General features: G+C 35.8%; 1 protein-coding gene across 1 annotated transcript in view; it reads left to right on the plus strand.

The window, feature by feature from the left end:
- The window catches only part of LOC132133015 (talin-2-like), a 178,300-nt gene that overhangs the window by 127,493 nt on the left and 31,528 nt on the right, over positions 1–19,279 (plus strand). Inside the window, exons 16-29 of the mRNA XM_059545669.1 lie at positions 1,028–1,236; positions 1,525–1,623; positions 2,619–2,786; positions 5,181–5,475; positions 8,879–9,045; positions 10,859–10,987; positions 12,682–12,795; positions 12,895–13,008; positions 13,111–13,245; positions 14,245–14,373; positions 14,460–14,562; positions 16,701–16,909; positions 17,254–17,373; positions 17,562–17,759. Of these exons, the coding sequence (XP_059401652.1) occupies positions 1,028–1,236; positions 1,525–1,623; positions 2,619–2,786; positions 5,181–5,475; positions 8,879–9,045; positions 10,859–10,987; positions 12,682–12,795; positions 12,895–13,008; positions 13,111–13,245; positions 14,245–14,373; positions 14,460–14,562; positions 16,701–16,909; positions 17,254–17,373; positions 17,562–17,759 (2,189 nt within the window). The remainder of the gene's footprint in view (positions 1–1,027; positions 1,237–1,524; positions 1,624–2,618; positions 2,787–5,180; positions 5,476–8,878; positions 9,046–10,858; positions 10,988–12,681; positions 12,796–12,894; positions 13,009–13,110; positions 13,246–14,244; positions 14,374–14,459; positions 14,563–16,700; positions 16,910–17,253; positions 17,374–17,561; positions 17,760–19,279) is intronic.

Below are 19,279 nucleotides of genomic sequence, written 5' to 3' on the forward strand. Positions count from 1 at the left end.
TCAGTATCATTACTCCAGCCTTCAGTGTCACATGTAACATCCAGTCTATCACATGATCATTTAGAAATCATTCTAATATTCTGATTTATTATGAGTGTTGGAAACAGTTCTGCTGTCTAATATATTTGATGAAAAAAGGTGAAAAAGAACTGCATTTATTAAAAATAATAAAAAAAATTCTAATAATATATTTTCTTTACTATCAGTTTTTATCAATTTAACACATCCTTGCTGAATAAAAGTATTGATTTTATTTAAAAAAAAAAGAAAGAAAAAAAATTACTGAACCCAAATTACTGACCAGTAGTATATAATTTTATTTTATTACAAAATATTTCTATTTTAAAAACATAGCTTCTTCTTTTTTTTACTTTTTATTCGTCAAATTATCCTAAAAAAGTATCACATGTTCTGAAAAAATATTAAGCAGCAGAACTGTTTCCAACTTTGATAATGAATCATCATATTAGAATGATTTCTAAAGGATCATGTGATGATGATCCTAAAAATTCAGCTTTGCATCACAGAAATAAATGATAATTTAAAGTATAATAAATTTAAAAACAATTATTTTAAATTGTAATAATATATCACAATATTACTTTTTTTTTTCAAATAAAAAAAAATATGTTTTATCAAATAAATGCAGGCTTGATGAACAGAAGAAACTTCTTTCAAAAACATTAAAAATAGTCATGTTTCCAAACTTTTGGTCTGTACTGTATGTATGTATATATATATATATATATATATATATAGCTTTATTTTATTTTTTTTAGTTTTAGCAGTTTTACCACTTAAACTGTCTATTTCAGTTTTGAAGACATTTCTTATTTTTGTTTTGGTAGTTTTAATAGATATGTAATTATCCTCAGCAGTACAGAAGAGTCTGCCTTTTTAATACAGACATATAACAAAAAACATAATTCCCGCCACCTTTATTTCCAGAATGTGTGAATAATTACTGGCAGTGTGTTTCTGTTTTTAAGTGAACTTTAAATCTCTCACTCCTTGTCCATCCTTTCAGGTGACCCTACAGACACGGATTACACCGCTGTGGGCTGCGCCATCACCACCATCTCCTCCAACCTGACCGAGATGTCCAAAGGGGTGAAGCTCCTGGCGGCTCTGATGGAGGACGAGGTGGGCAGCGAGCAGAATCTAATGGGGGCAGCCCGGACCCTCACGGGGGCTGTTTCTGACCTGCTCAGAGCCGTGGAACCAGCTTCTGGAGAGGTGATGAATGCAAACACCCGAACCATTCGACACCCTTCACATCTAATCCACCAATAACGCACTCCTGTTTACAGCCGGATTTGATAATGAACTTGTTAAGCTGTGTTTTTCCTTCCTAGTTTGCAGACTGCAGTCACAATCTGTTTACTTGTTTGGCTTGCGCTACAAAGGGTAATTGTAGTGGGGTGCAGAGCTGATTGACAGGATGTGATTAGCCATGTGTTGAGTTCTGAGACGTTACGATGGCAGTACGAGGGTCATTCCTTATGTGCCAATATCACCCCACAGCCCAGACAGACGGTGTTGACGGCGGCGGGCAGCATCGGCCAGGCCAGTGGAGATCTTTTGAAACAAATGGGAGAAGGAGAAACTGACGAGAGATTCCAGGTGTGTCTTTTTTCTGAAATAGAGCACAATACAATAGTGGATGCAAAAGTATGTTCCCAATTTAGAACATTGATTCAAAGCAAAAATGTATATGTATATTCAAACCTGTATGACTTCAAACCTGTATGACTGTATGTCATTTTTTCTAATCAAGTCACTTAATTAGTTTTTGCAAGTCTCTTATGCTCACCAAGGATACATTATTAAAAAATTGGAGCCAAACTTTGCAGGACAGTCGATCGCCAGCGGCAGGGTTGGGCACCCCTGGTATAAAACTATTGACCTAATTTCATTGGTTTTTAAGTATAAAAACAATATTTTTAAGTTTATTACAGAATAGATAGTTCCCTGATAGCACACATACATCTCAGAGACGTCTATTTGATGTGTGTATTTACACCTCAAAGATGTATTTTTTAGAGTTTGCTCATTGGCAGAAAATGTCTTTAAGAAGTTTAGATATGAATGCATATAAAACTGAGATCTGGAAGATGTTGAACAAATTTTGTCCATAGCAGATGCTTTCCAGATGTATCGATCTTTAACAGACATCTTGCAGACATACGTGTGCTAACAGGAATATATATATTAATCTATTGGAAGTTTAAGAATGAGGGGAAAACCAACTTGAAAATGTAATCAAAGTGTATTGTTGGTCTGTCTTGAATGGTTAAAATGGATCAAAAATGAATGGGTGCTCTCTTTTTTGCCTGCATTCACTGATTGGTTCGTGTCAAATCCCGCAGTTAATCACATGTGTCATTATTTCTTGGCAAAGCAGTTTTCTCTTGTTGTAAACACTTTAGTGCCCGTTTTCGACACGTAAAATTTGATTCAGTGTGGTTCAGCTGATGCTGTCACAGTCAGTTAGCCTCTGAGAGCCTTTTATTGCCCTCTATTTTATTCTGTTAAACTCTATCCGTGCGTTTATTTCATTCATTAGTCTGGGCCAGATTTCCTCACAGTGTGTTTCTTGAATGACGAATGTGTTTCAGGACATTATGATGAACCTGGCTAAAGCCGTGGCTAATGCTGCTGCCATGCTGGTGCTGAAAGCCAAGAACGTGGCGCAGGTGGCCGAGGACACGGCGCTGCAGAACCGAGTCATTACCGCCGCCACGAAGTGCGCGCTCTCCACCTCACAGCTGGTGGCCTGTACAAAGGTACTTTTCAGAGTTTGTGGGTAAACAGAATTTATTTTTGCCACATTATAAATATATATATTTTTGTCATTTTAAACAATTTAATGCATCTTTAATGAATAAAAAATAAAATATATATTTATATCCAAACTTTGGAATAGTAGTGTATGGTATATCACATAATTTAATGATAGCTTTGCTTAATATAGTAAAATGAGCACTTGACAAAAAAATTCATCCAAAATAACCTAAAAAACTTGACTATATTCAAATATTAAATAGAAATACATTTTGTACAATATAATATTTTAGTATGATTTAGAACCAAAAGATAATATTGAACATTAAGGGATATTAAATATTTAGCATTTATTCAGACTGGAAAAAATAAAAATACATTAAAATATTTGTATATAATAATAACATTACGTAAAGTATTATGTTTTTATATTATTATTATTATTATTATTATATAAAATATACCACTATTTTATTATCATTATGTATTTGTGAACAATTAAAGGAAGTAAATAAGATTATTGGTAAGGCCTTATTGATTTAATATTATTTTTTAAAGCAGATGGGATTTAAACCGCAAAAAAGTATAAATCTATAATGTACTACAAGAAATGAAGTGATAGTATCCAGTACTTGAGTTAAGAAACAGTAGAAACCGTTTGCTTCATAATTTTTACCAAGGTTGAGTGAATCAACACTGGATTGAGTGAAGCATTGGGATGGAATTTAAAAAGTAAGACATCTGTGAAACATGAATTTGAATGGGTTTTTGAAAGATCAGAAAACAGCACGTGAGATACCAAATTTTTGTTGGTTAATAATAATTTAGAATAAGTCCAATACTGACTGATGTATCAGCAAAACCACTACTTAAAGAGTCCATAATATGCCATTTTTAAAGGGATACTCCACCGTGTTTTCATATTAAACTATGTTTTTCCCTTACCTAAGACGAGTTGATACATACCTCTCTCGTCTCAGTGCGTGCACTCAATCGCTTTGGCGCGCGGTGACACTTTGAAAGCACTTAGCTTAGCCCATTCATTCAATATGGGCCAAGAACAGAAGCTACCAAACACCTCCACGTTTTCCCTATTTAAATACAGTTACTCGCGTAGTGTAACTCGACCTAGGACGGTAACACAAAACAAAACAATGTGCTTTTCTAAGCGTGTAAAATGGATAACTATATTGTGTGGTGGAATACCATGGCAAGTGCTTGTAAGCACTTCGTCTGGGCGCAGTAATATCTGTAATAACTGTATTTAAATAGGGAAAACGTGGAGGTGTTTGGTAGCTTCTCTGCTTGGCCCATATTGAATGAATGGGCTAAGCTAAGTGCTTTCAAAGTGTCACCGCGCGCCAAAGCGATTGAGTGCACGCACTGAGACGAGAGAGGTATGTATCAACTCGTCTTAGGTAAGGGAAAAACATAGTTTAATATGAAAACACGGTGGAGTATCCTTTTAAGGTTCCTAATATTGTTTTGATGACGTGACGTATTTAACCTATCCAAGTGCACACACCCAGCTGTGAGTATTGAACACACACCCGGGAGCAGTTGGGGGTTTGGTGCCTTGATCAAGGGTCTCACCTCAGTCGTGGTAATGAAGGTGGAAGAGAGCGCTGATCATTCACTCCCCCCACCTACAGTCCCAGCCGGTACCGAGACTCGAACCCGGGACCTTTGAGTTACAAGTTGGACTGTCTAACCATTAGGCCACAACTGCCTACAATAGTTTTAAATGCATGCAAGGTTTAAAAAAAATGCTTTAGTTTTCCTTAAAATATGCATTTAATGTCATCTAATTTTACCACGATTCACAAATGGTTTGTTCAAAGCAGTTCTGAGATTCAGTTTCTCTAAACCCCTCCTCTCCATGAGCTTATGCTGCTCTGATTGGTCAGATGGCCCAGCCTATTGTAGTTGGTCTACCGCATACAGCACATGTCGGAAACACAGAATTAATTTTAACCACTGATTCTCTACAGCCTCATCTTTCGGAAGTGATGTGAACATGATGTGTTACCCTGTGACATGTAGCCGTCGCAGAAGTGGGATTCGAATTCCTGACGACTCGTTTAGGGTGTTCAGAGTCGATTTTTTTCTTTTGGGAGACAATAATTTTATTTGTGCACTTTTCGGTTTTATACCTTTGCAGATCTTTTACATTCATACACTGCTACATTACACACTGCATGAAAGGCAATATTGGAAATGGCATAATAGGGGTGCTTTAATTTAGCTTTACTTGTTTACAATGTGTCATTCCCTGAGACTATTTCAGTTCTGCTCTAAAAAACACACACTCCCTTACATTTGATGCCCAAAATAATCTGTCGCGATTCTGAACCTGATGTCTTCCATCTATTTCGGTGTACGTGCGATTGTCATAGGTGGTGAGCCCCACCATCTCCTCCCCGGTGTGTCAGGAGCAGCTGGTGGAGGCGGGACGTCTGGTGGAGCGGTCGGTGGAGGGCTGTGTGAAGGCGTGTCATGCCGCCTCCGAGGAGGGCGAGCCGCTCCGACAGGTGAACATGGCGGCTGGCGCGGTCAGCCAGGCTCTCAGTGACCTGCTGCAGCACGTGCGCCACTACGCCAGCTGCGGCGAGCCAATCGGACGCTACGACCAGGCCACTGACACCATCATGACCGTAACGGAGAACATTTTCACCTCAATGGGGGATGCAGGTGAGACTGTCCTCAACCGATAGTTTCCGAAAATGTTGCAGAATTTTTGCAATGTGTTTGATAAGGTGTTTTGTGGTGTTTGCTAGTTGGAGTTAAGTTAAGAGACACCTCCAAAGTGTAACTGGTCTCTAGATACGACTTTGAATGGCATTTTATAGTTTTTTTTGCCTACTTTTTGCTCAAGCAAACATTCTTTAATATTATCAGTGTTGAAAACAGTTGTGCTGCTTAGGGTTATTATATTTAAAGAAAATATTACTTTAATTTCAACATTCTATTTGAAATAAATAAATATTATGAAATAAAAATATTTTCTTTTTTTTTTTTTAGCTAGTTGCTAGGGCAATATTTCTTACTTTAATTTAGTTTATCTATGTATTAAAATAAAATACTAATTAATAAATATACAGACACATATATTTAAAAACTGAATTGTTAGATGAATAGAAAGTTCAAAAGAACATTTATAGAAATCTTTTATTCAATGCATCTTAATGCATTCTTGCCACATAAAAATATTTTATTATATATAGATATTATATCATTTTTTATTTATTAAATATGATTCCTTAAATGAAAACTTACGAACACCAAACATTTGAATGGTAGTGTATGGTATGACATAATTTAATGATAGTAAATAATTGTTTAATAACATACTAAAATGAAAAGTAGTAAAATTAACATTTATTTCACACAATGTTCATTAAAAAATGCATTCTATGTATAATTCGTAAAACTTTTGTTCAATTTTACATCCAGTTATTGCAGAAATGGAATGTTAAGAGTTATGTAAAGATAAAGGTGTTAAAGTGTCCTGGGTGATTGCTAGGGGAGTTTAAGTTAAGTGCCCACCTTCAAGTCTAACTGGTCTATAGATGCGTCCTAATGTCATTTCATGTAGCTTTGCCCGTGTTCTCCACTAAAAACCATATAGTTGAAAACTAAGTAATAGCACAACTCTTCTCAACAAGCCATCATGAGCTATAATGCACATTGCAGGATGAATTGTGCACTAATGTTTTTACTTGGGATTAAGTTATTGTTCAAATCCCCTAACCTAAAAAAAGCGATATAAATTACGATTTTCGTCTTAGAAAGCGCTGCTAAATGCGATAGATGGGCTCGTAACACAGGATGTAAAACAATTGCGGGCTACAGAGAATTTAATAAATGGAATTCAAAATCAAAAAAGCATACAATAATACACAAGAAAGCTTTAAAATCTTTCAGGCACATCGTCTAAACAAAGCATCTGTGCTGTGACACAATAGGATTAGACCCCCAGTTTATTTTGACTCAGTGGGGTCCTTTTAAAAGTTATTTTGTCTGCGGTCCGTGCTGTGTTTCTGGGCTGTTTTCAAAACTAAAGATGTTTGTTATGCTACGGCTAAGTCTTAAGAATCCTCAAAAGATTCTGTGTCCGCGAGGTTGTTGAAAACATGTCATATAAAACCACTACAGAGCAATCTGCTCTCAATCACGCACGCCCTGTCTTTAAACTTCTTAAAGGAAAACACATGGCAAAAGATGCCAGTGGAGATAACTGCAACTGTTCAAGTTAAACATGGAACATGATTAATGGCATGGGCCAATAAATTATCATCATCAAAGATTTGTTTAGCATAAAAGTCAACAAGAAATTATTACACTTTATGGTTTGCATTGTGCACGATTCAGAAGAAATTTACATGTTATTCAGATGGAGAAAAAATAGCTTTTTGTACCCTTTCATGTAGTGTTTCTCTGTCTCTGAAGTTTATATAGTTTATATGGCAATTGGTAGATATTGCTTTATGAACGATAACAATATATTTTTTCTTTAGCCGATTTGCAAAACCAAATTAAATTAAAATGTATGCTCTTTGAATAACTAAATAATTTAAATTACAATAAATACAATAAATTATTTTGAGTAATATATATATATATATATATATATAAACAATAAATTGTTTTTAGTTTTATATATATATATATGCACTCAAAAGCTTTGTAAAATTAAAAATACATTTGTAAAATATAATATTTTAGTATGTTTTCGATCCAATTATAATAATTGGAGTCTTAAGAGCTATTAAATCCTTAGTGTTTTTCAGACTGGATTTAAAAAAGAATAATAATAAATAAATTTAAAAAAAATATTATTCTAACATTATATAAAGTATGATATCTTTATATTATTATTAATACAATAAAAAATATATATAGTAATATATATATAGTAATATATATAAAGATAATTATCATTATTATTACTATTGTTGTTTATGCTATTTTATTTCTGAAAAGTTTTTTGCAGTAAAAATTTTAGCAAATTTATTTCCATAATTTTGAACTTTTAAGCTAAACATTTGTCATGCTTACAATATATTTGGATAATTACCATTTTTATTTTGTAAGTAATCTACTTTGCCTGTAAATATCATTTGTTGGCTGTTTTTTTAAGCACACCAAATGGTGACATTTATCTGTAGATCCAAAATTAAAGAAGTTCAGAAATGTGAATGTCAGCAACATCAGCTAAACAGCTATTTAAGCATTGTTTTAGGCTACTGTTGCAGTTAATGTAATACACTAATTTATTGCAAATAATGGCAATAACAGCAAGTATGATGCATTTATAAAAGAATTTACCATTTAAAACAATCGAGATGTTTCCAAAGATGAACTTGACCTTCAATCTCCACATCACAGTCAAAGACCATCCTCAAACATGGCGGTATTTCAGAAGTAAGTTCATTGTCCACATTCATCCGCAAATTTGCATTCAGCTCTGTCTCCATTCTGTTATGAAAAGACTTTTCATCTCAGAGTGAATCAAATCAAGTTCTACCTTTTTTTTATTATTTAACTCAGAAATAGAGAAGGTAAAATGGGTGAATGCCGTTTAATGCTGATTTAACAAGCTTACTATCATTATTTTCTGAATCCATCCTACGTATTGAGAGGTGAAACACCCTTTAACCACACCTCTCTCCCCTGATAATGTTGTCAACGCTTGTATTTCTGGTTCTATGTAGGTGTTTGGGAAATACAGAGTCCATTTATGGAAAACGAGTAGGCATGCTTTTGAAAGGGCCCTTGATCAGTGATGTACTTCAGGTCACATGTGTGCATAACCATTTAAGCACTTCTATTCCTGAAGCGATATACAGAGAGAATGCAGAAAGATTGATTCTCAAAAAGAACAGCTTCAGCAGAGCCAGATTTACGCTGCACGCACATAAAAGAAACGTGGAATGGCTTCTTTTTTTCAGTCTGGAGAAAGTCAAAGACAGTCAATATACCGTGGAAGGAGCCAAGAATGTGCCAGTAGATGTTTCAAAAGAAAAAATAAAATCTGCCCACACAGCATGATGATATTGTGGCATTTAAATAACATGAATGTTCACATTTGCAGGTGAAATGGTAAGACAGGCGCGGGTTCTGGCCCAGGCCACCTCGGACTTGGTGAATGCGATGCGTTCCGACGCCGAGGCTGAAATTGATGTGGATAATTCCAAGAAACTACTTGCAGCTGCCAAGCTGCTGGCTGATGCCACTGCCAGAATGGTGGAAGCTGCGAAGGTATGAGAAGTAAAGCAAGATACTGTACAACCTCTTCATTTACAGTATAGAAATATATATATTGATAATTAAATTATTTTTAGACTTGCTTGTTTAACAGGTACCATGATATTTCTACCAAATTATCCTTTTTTATTTTGTGAATAATATTTTTGTTTTTTTGTGTTGTTTAATTTGAGTGTTTGTTTATTTTTTTATTTACGCTTTTAGTTGTGTTTTTGAGTTCTTTTTGTTTTTGAGTTCTTTGTTCTTTTTGTTTTTGAGTCCTTTGTTCTTTGTTGGTTTTGAGTTCTTTGTTCTTTTTGTTGTTTTGTTTTAAATTTTTGTTTTGTTTTGTGGTTTTTGTTTGTAGTTTTAGTTTTGGTTTGGTTTTTGGATTTTAGTTTTGTTTCAACTTTGTATGTGTGTGTGTGCTTTGTTTCGTTTCAGGGTTTTTTAGTTTTTTTTTATTGAACGTGTATCATGGCACCATGCTTTTGGACATATACCATGGCAATACCATGTTGCTCTTTTAAAAAATACCTTGTCATGTCAAGGTAACATCATGATGCATGTTCATCCTTCAAGTAAATTCAATTCACGTTTATTTGTATAGTACTTTTCACAATACACATCAATGCAAAGCAACTTCACAGAAAATGAAAGTTTCTACATTACAGTTAGGAGTCATTTAACCTGATACCATTAGTGTACCATGGTACTGCCGCAGATCTTTTTATGAGGTTAAAAAAAAGAATGCTGTGGCTAGATGTTGGTCATTACAGGTATTTTGATACATTCCTTTTTTTCTCTCTCCTTTTTTAATCAAGGACTCAGAATCAGCAGCCACACTGTAAAATGTGCTTTTGTCTCCTCATCGCTGCTTTATTTCTGATACCTGAAAGAGCCCTGAGCCATGAGTTAGATTTGACTTATGATAAGATGGACCACAGATTTTCAGTACCAATCGGCAACATATAGAAGTATAAATTGCGAGGATGTAATTACTATGCAGCCATCTGAAGTGCAAGCTTATGGTTTGTTAGGTACATTTGATTTATGATACATTAATCACAACATCACTGTCATTATGAAATGTAAAGATGAGGAATGTTCCACAGACGGTTTCCTTGGTAACAGAGATGGAGCAGACGGCCCCTAATTCCTCTTTGCATTGATTGTTTTGTAATGTGCTGTAAGTGTGCGGATGGTGTAACAGAGAGTTCTGATGCCGCTGACAAATTTCCCTTCACCCTTATGACTTTGTATTTCTCAGGTGTGGTTTTATATCCCATAATTGGCTATATCTAAAATTGAGACTACTTTTTATAGCTACAGCTTTATTTATTTATTTTTTTAATTTCACATAATTGTTACCTAACATCTCACAATAGTGATTGTTTCTTGTAAATTAGACATATTGGGAATATTACTCATAATTGTGACTTTATTTCTTATTACTGTGGCTATATATATCTGAAAAAATAAAGCAATTTTAGTGTAATTCTGACTTTGTACATCACAAAAAAATATTTTTTTTTAAACCTCATTTTTATTTAAACCTTTTTTTAACTGAGGTAGTAATTGGCTTCCATGTATACCTCATATATTGCATAAAACATTTTAGGCAGTATACAGCATGTAATGGACCAATTAATGAGCAGATTGCTTTCCTTCTGAATATTGCCCATCAGAAAAATGACCCAACACAAGCTAATGTTGCATTATAACAGCACATTTACAGTAATGTAGACTGCTATTAACACCAATTTAAAAAAATGGGTGAAGTACATGAAATTAACCCAGTAATTGTACCTGTATGGTATTTGTGCAGGGTGCTGCTGCATACCCAGAAAACGAAGACCAGCAGCAGAGGTTACGAGAGGCTGCTGAAGGGTTACGGGTCGCCACCAACGCAGCCGCTCAGAACGCCATCAAAAAGAAACTCATTCACCGACTGGAGGTGAGGATGTGCATTATTATGCCACATCCTGTTCAGCGTCCGCTCTGTGTTTGATCCTGCCTTGCAACACACCGTTTCAACATAGTAAATTATAGTGTTGTGGAGGATGCTGATAAAATGTAAAAAATGGATTATGAGCCCTTCCCCATAATTAAGCTTCTGTCGTCATTTACTTAACCTCATGTACTTTACTTTTTCAGTTAGGGTCATTTAGGCTATTTTTTTCCTTATTTTTTTTTAAGCTCAACTACATCCATCCCCACTTTTTTGTCTGGACAAAACACATATTAGCATGGAAGAGGTGGCTTTTTATCCACATGTATGTGGTAGCGGCCTAGTTTCCATAGCGGGTATTTTTCCATTGGCCAACAGTTTTGACCAGTGGAATCCAGTGTTCTGGTTCTGTTTGGTCTTTTCACATCAATAAAGATGGCTTTGTTCTTTAGGTCTCTTCCATCTATCACCCTTCCTCACACATGGCATGTTCTTTCATGATACAATGAATCTTTTTTTTTTTTTTGCTTGCCTTACTCTGCACTTACTTCTAAAGTGTAGCATGTTGCCACTGGATTTTGCTAAATACTTTCGTGATGGACATGGCCAGAAACATCATAAATGCTCTACAATCCTTGCTGAACCCGTAATGAAATTCAGTCAGACCAGTCGGGTATTTGTATGGTTATCACAAAGTCTAACACTGTGCAGTGTGAGGCCAGATGTTAGGGATGCAGCATTAATTGAAATAAAACTGATATTGCTTACCGTGATTATCAAGTCGCAAATGTAAGATCGCAAGACTGCAATTTAATTATATGAATAAAAATAAATATGTGCATACATTGAAAAAGGGCTTATATAGAAAATTAAGATTGTTGGAATTTTACAGTTGTTTTGTAATATAAAATTATTATTGTTATTATTATTATATTTTCCTTAAATAGAAGTTTTTTATTTTAAATTAAAATATTATTGTAATATAATATTTATTTTCTTATTTTAATAATAGCATTAGTAGAGTATTAAAATAATAATAATTGTTATTATTATTCCCACTAAATAAATAAAATATTATAAATCTTAAATTTTTTTAAGCTAAAATATTGCATTAGTAATATTTCTTATTTTATTTTTTTTGATTATATAGTAGTACTAATAATATATTTGTTAATGATTGTTGTTGTTATTGTACTATTTCCTATTTTTATTTTAATAATAAAATAATAAGGAAACATAATATTACTATTATTATTCCTTCTAACTAAACAATAGTATACAATTTTATACTTCTTTTTTACAATGTAATATTATAGTAGGATTTTTTTATGTAATAATAGTAGTAGTAGTGTTGTTGTTGCTGCTGCTGTTTTACTATTTCCTGTTTTTTAGTTTTCAGAGTAATATAAGAAAAGTAATAATTAGTAGTTTTAAATAAGACATAAATAAAAAATGATACAATTATTTATGTTCTAGTAGTAGTAGTAGTAATAGTTAGAAGGTAGTTCTTTGTATTTAATTTTTTGCCAAATTGTGTTGTCCTGCAAAACAAGCACAGCTATTTTTTTGAAAAATCACAATTTTATTTCTCAAAATTGTGCAGCCCTTCCAGATGTAATAGTCCGCCACAACATCCACATTCGTTATTTGCTGTGTTATTATTGAAGCTGTAATTCATTACTGTTATTTGTCTGAAACAGAATGCAGCTAAGCAGGCCGCAGCCGCAGCTACGCAAACCATTGCCGCCGCCCAGAACGCAGCTGCATCCAATAAGAACACCATGTCACATCAGCAGCTCGTGCTCAGCTGCAAGGTATTGTGGGTAATTCTGAAAAATTCTGTGCACTCATTCATAAGAGGATGCACATTTAAATGAAACCATTCTGACTGTGGATTTGTGGATGCTCTCCAGGCCGTGGCCGACCATATCCCACAACTAGTGCAGGGAATGAGGGGCAGTCAGGCCCACCCAGAAGATCTTGGTGCCCAACTCGCCCTTATCATCGCCAGCCAGAGTTTCCTGCAGGTAAAACGCACATTCAGTGTTGGTTAAGCAGCTTCTGATTTGTCAATAGAAGATCCTCACATTGTTTTTGTCATTGTTTGTGTTTTATTTGTCTCCAAACAGCCGGGAAGTAAAATGGTGACGTCTTCTAAAGCGGCCGTTCCGACAGTAACTGACCAGGCAGCTGCGATGCAACTTGGTCAGTGTGCCAAGAACCTGGCCACCTGCCTGGCAGAGCTGCGCACAGCTGCACAGAAGGTGCCCACAGTTCACTGCCTTTTAGTACTTTCAAAACACCTTTAAACAATGAAGCATATTGTAATAACCTTACTAGAATGCACTGCATCAGGTGTAGAGACTCATCTTACAATTACTCATGTTTTAAAAAGATAGTTCATACAGAATCAAAGTTTTTTTTCATTATTTAAGATGTGGTCATTTTTACAGTTGTTAGGTGAATTTTCACAGTCAAAATTGAGATCTGTGCATTTGGGATAGTGCCAGTCCTCCCTATACACAAAGTAGGCTACTTTGGGCTTCGGTGTGAGCTTAAATGGTCAAATGCACACAAAAATATGTCATATTGACCACCTTTTTCAGCTAAATGCAGCCAGTTTTATCTTAAGTGAAAATAAACAGTTGGAAAAGTAACTGAATGCTTTTATATCTGTGCAGTCGGTCTTAAAGTGACAGCAGCCTAATAAATATAACGCTCTCTGTGTCATTTAATGTCAATCAAACAACAAAAGAACAATCATTCACTGCTCCTGACTGAATAACTAAAGTAACTTTAAAAAGAATCAGTGCATATTTAATTAATCCATACTGTGAAGGTGATGCAGTGTTAGTATTTACTCAGTAATTTACAGTACTTTTTTTGTATAGAAGGCTATTATTTTTCATAGGCTATTGTTTGTAATTTTCTTCTATTTAATTTGCAGACTTTACAATTGCGCACATTGTATAAAGGTCCTAGGTCATGGTCCCCAACATTTCTCAACTCACTTTCAAAACTGTTTTATTAAGTTTTTATCTACTGGAATTTTTCCAGAAAGACATTTATTAGCTGAACAATTGGTATGTTCTTAAACAACAGTAAAATCCACTAAAGGCACTGTATAATTCAGTCCATCACAGATTTGTATTGATTCCTGTCAAAAATTAAAGATGGTGCTTCCCTGTCTGAGGTTCATGGACAATGGAGCTTTTTCACAAAAGTTCACTGAAATGTTTTTTTGTGTGTGTGTTGTATCATAGGCTCATGAGGCATGCGGTCCTTTGGAGATCGACTCTGCTCTCAGCGCTGTTCAAACTCTTAAGAGTGAACTACAAGATGCCAAAATGGCCACACTGGAAGGACAACTCAAACCACTTCCTGGAGAATCGGTAGGTGAATTTTACCACATAATAATAGATCATCAGAGTAGTTAGCAGTAGTTCTCACCCTTTCTACTTCACACTTGTGTCTGTAGTTGGAGAAGTGTGCTCAGGATCTGGGAAGTATGTCTAAAGCTGTGGGCTCCTCCATGGCCCAGTTATTGACCTGCGCCGCCCAGGGCAACGAACATTATACTGGTGAGACGACTTATGTTGCTTTTCAGCATGTGAAACACAATACTTCAGGAGAATCTGTCTATACTGAATATGAAACATGCAACTTTATTTACACAAGTAAATAAAGTCCCATCAACCAATTTACCCTTTGAATTTTGGGTTAAGGCCTTGATTGTTTGAACACAAACAGCAAATGTTAATCCATGAACATGTCGTGTTTTTGTAAATCACGTTAAGCCAAATGATGTTCTATTTGAATACAAATTTGAGTAAAAACTCCAAACATGCTTCATCTAAAGCACTTTAGAATGCTTTCAAGATCTCCTTATACGTGTTTGCCGGGAATTGAACCCAAGACTTTGGCCTCTCTAGTGAAATTCTCTACCAGTTGAGCTAAACAAAAAGTAGTTAATCATCCAGGGTTTTATTGTCTTTTGTGATTTTTTTTTTTTTTTTTTTTGCAACAAAAACTGAGACATTTGCAGAAAAATCTAAATTCGTCTTCTAAAAATGCATCTACAAGATGTTTGTAAACTGGCTGAGTTTTCCCAACAAAGCTGCTTGTTCCAAATAAAAGACATGAAAACTGAGAGGAGAGCGATGTTGTAACTTACCTGCACCACCCATCAATTTTTCACTCTGTCTAGCTGGATTGCTGCTCTCTGGAGAGCTTCTGAAGACAGATTTTAATGGCACGCTCAAACAAATTCCCCCTTCCACTCTGGCTCCTGGAGCTTCTCAAGCCAAGGGTATAACTAACCCCCGGCCCTCATTAATCTTATATTCACTAGATTTAACATACCGTCAGCAATTAGTCTCTACTTGGCTGGATAATGCAATTTGATGCAACTTGCCTGCACTGGCCTTTCCTTTTTTGCTTTCTGTTCTATAAGTAAAAGCCAGATCCCATATGGTGACTTATTTACTTTCCACACTCATTTGTTGGAGCAGCAGGGGCATTCTGGGTGAACCATGTGCCACAACGAGGCTTAAAGATTTATATTGAACAAGACATTTGGACTGGGTGCTTCAAAAATGTCCCTCTTTTTGCAATAGAGTTTATTGAAGTCGGTCAATAAATGTAAAAACAAGGTAAAAAATGAATGTGTTGCTAATTTATAATGTACGGATATGATGCAAGACTGTGCAAAAGTGGAGGACCAGTGTTGATAATTAAGGTAGGGTAGGCGAATTTCAGAGAGGCTAGCAATAGCAAGCTAGCTTTGAAATCAAAAGATCCCACCCTTTCTGCAAATCACTGTCTAAAGCCACACCTCCTTCAAAACACATGACCGCTAAGCAGTGACACGAGAGTCTTTCAAAATGTCAGACAGATATAATCTCAGAATGCCAAATATTGGCCAGTAAATTGGATTTGTCTATATATCGATAAGTTACTGTAATAGATAAAAGCTCATGATATCAAAAAACAGCTGATGAATTGTTCAGTGATATATCCTGTGATCGCTATGGTAAATATCATTTCAGAATTTCAAATATCAATTTAAGATCTGTCCAATATATCAATAGATCACTGGGAATGCCAAACATCGCCTGAATAAATTTGTCAGATAAATTGACAGTTATATCGATAGATCTCTTTGATAGATATCATCTTAGAGTGCCAAATATCATCTGATTAATTGATCTGACTGTTATATCCAGTGTTCTTGTGGCTCAATTGGTAGAGCATTGCGTTAGCAGCGCAAGGTTGTGGGTTCGATTCCCAGGGAACGCATGTTAGGTAAAAAATGTTAGCCTGAATGCACTGTAAGTTGCTTTGGATAAAAGCGTCTGCTAAATGCATGAATTTAATTTAGTTTAATTTATATCGGTAGATCACTGTGATAGACATAAACTAAAAATGGCAAACATCGGCTGATTAAATTAGTCTGACAGTTATATCGGTAGATCTCTTTGAAAGATATCATCTTAGAGTGCCAAATATCATCTGATTAATTGATCTGACTGTTAAATCGGTAGATCGTTATAATAGATATGATCTCAACATGGCTAATATCGGCTGATTAATCGGTCTGACGATTGTAGCAGTAGATGACTGTGATGGATATAACCTCAGAATGTCAAAAAATGTCCAATTAATTGGCCTGCGTTTGTGTGTGTGTGTGTGTGGGTGTGTGGGTGTGTGTTTGCGGCAGGTGTGGCTGCAAGGGAAACTGCTCAAGCTCTGAGGACGTTGGCCCAGGCCGCGAGGGGAGTGGCAGCGAGTACTGTGGAGCCCCAAGCTGCAGCGGCCATGCTGGACTCGGCCTGTCACGTGATGGAGGGCTCGACCATGCTTATCCACGAAGCCCACCAAGCCTTAGTGTGCCCTGGTGATACTGAGAGCCAGCAGAGATTAGCACAGGTAGGACAACGCACATTAAACAACACGCAAATAATGACAGATGTCCACCCATATGTGACAAGTAGAAGCTGAAGAAGTAGTCTGGTTACATTAGTTATCCAAAAACTGGTTACATAAGTTATCCTTTTTTTTCTGGAAGGTGCCAGCGTGACTCCTGATTTGCACAAGTTCCTTCTGGATTCAAACATATTGCTTAGCATATGTATGTGATAGTGGCATAAATCAAGGGCATGGATTTCTTTGTTGTGCTGAGGGGCTGATTTAAATATTAGACTCACGTCGAATCTCTCTGGGCCTTTGTAGAGTTATTGGTGGGAATGTGTGTGTTTGTTGGTGTTTTTCAGGTGGCTAAGGCTGTCTCTCACTCCCTCAATAACTGTGTGAACTGCTTACCTGGACAGAAGGATGTGGACATGGCTCTCAGGAGCATTGGCGAGGCCAGTAAGAAATTGCTTGTGGAAAATGTGAGTTTTTTTTTTGTTGTCAGTTTTTTTTAGATAATAGCGAGTCTAAACATAAAACTGTGTAAATGATTTGGAAAAAAAATGTATTATGTAAATTGTCACAATTTCTGAATGTTGTACACAGAAATTCCTTCTGATCATGTTTCATGAATGAGGCCCAATAGTGATCAACTCTTAACTTTTTACAGCTTCCTCCATGCTCCAAATCCTTCCAAGAGGCCCAGACGGACCTGAACCACACGGCAGCGGAGCTCAACCATTCAGCCGGAGATGTGGTACAGTCTTCACGTGGGAGCAGCAGCCAGCTGGCCGTGGCTTCTGGGAAGTTCAGCCAAGACTTTGATGAGTTTTTAGATGCTGGCATCGAGATGGCCGGACACACTCAGGTACAGTTTCAGTGCCCTCTTAGAGCTGAGAGATGGTTTATGATGTGCTTCACCCACAGAGGAATCTCATTGGTCAATTTACTTTTACATTTATGCTTTTTGCCACAAAATCCCAGGTTTATTAGACAACTAGATTAGGTCCAAAAACCCACTTAAATAACTGATAATAATTTATCAAATACGTTCTTTCTGAATGTGAATTTGTTGCTTTACACAGCATTTTGCTTTCAGTTAAATAACACTAATGAAAATGTTTCATGTACTCACTCACCAAGGCTGCATTTATTTCTTTAAAAATACAGTAAAAAGAATGATATTGTGAAATATTATTGCAGTTTAACATAAGTGTTTTCTAGTTGAATATATATGTTGCAAAACTGAATTTTTTAGCATCATAATTTCATTCTTCAGTGTCACATGATCCTTCAGAAATCATTCTAATATGCTGATTTGCTGTTTTTTTTTTCAGAATTTTTTGATTCGAACTTCAAAAGAGCAGCATTTATTTAAAATAAAACTTTTTGTAACATTGTTCAAAAGTGACGGCAAAGACTTATATTTTAACGTATCCTTGCTGAATAACTATTATTTTCTTTAAAAATAAAATCAACTTTTGAAAGGTAGTATACAATATACAGTGGGTACAAAAGTATTCAGACCCCCTTAAATTTTTCACTCTTTGTTTTATTGCAGCCATTTGCTAAAAATATTTAAGTTTATTTTCCTTATTATGTACACACAGCACCCCATATTGACAGAAAACACAGAATTGTTGACATTTTTGCACATTTATTAAAAAAGAATAACTGAAATGGCACATGTTCCTAAGTATTCAGGCCCTTTGCTGTGACACTCACATATTTAACTCAGTTGCTCTCCATTTCTTCTGATCATCCTTGAGATGGTTCTACACCTTCATTTGAGTCCAGCAGTGTTTGATTAGACTGATTGGACTTGATTAGGAAAGCCACACACCTGTCTATATAAGACTTTACAGCTCACAGTGCATGTCAGAGCAAATGAGAATCATGAGGTCAAAGGAACTGCCTGAAGAGCTCAGAGCAATATAACAAAGAGTGAAAAATTCAAGGGGGTCTGAATACTTTCTATACCCACTGTATATATTTAACCCCCACGCCCCCACCCCCCAATGTGGTGGTCACATTTTCTAAAACTCTATTTATGCATTTTGAAGTTCTGATTAATTTGATAATTAGTGCCTCTCATCTTATTCACTCAGGCACATAGATGCTCCATCCTAATGAAATCTTTGATGCTGTTATGGTTCTGCATGTTTTGTTGATTAATTTGGAGAGGCGGGAGAGCAGAGGGGTTGATGGAGCGTGACATGCCCATTAAAGGATAACTGAGGGATAGTGTGGGACACAGAGATCTGGCTGGACAGGACAGGCTGGAAGCCATCAGCAGATAGTCTAGCTCTGTAAGACTAAGGTGCCCATCGAATTGATGTGTCTATTAAGAACCACAGTTTGCTCTTTAAGTGCAAAATTAGAAAAACA

This window comes from Carassius carassius, chromosome 50 (assembly GCF_963082965.1).
Source record: "Carassius carassius chromosome 50, fCarCar2.1, whole genome shotgun sequence".
Taxonomy (NCBI): domain Eukaryota; kingdom Metazoa; phylum Chordata; class Actinopteri; order Cypriniformes; family Cyprinidae; genus Carassius; species Carassius carassius.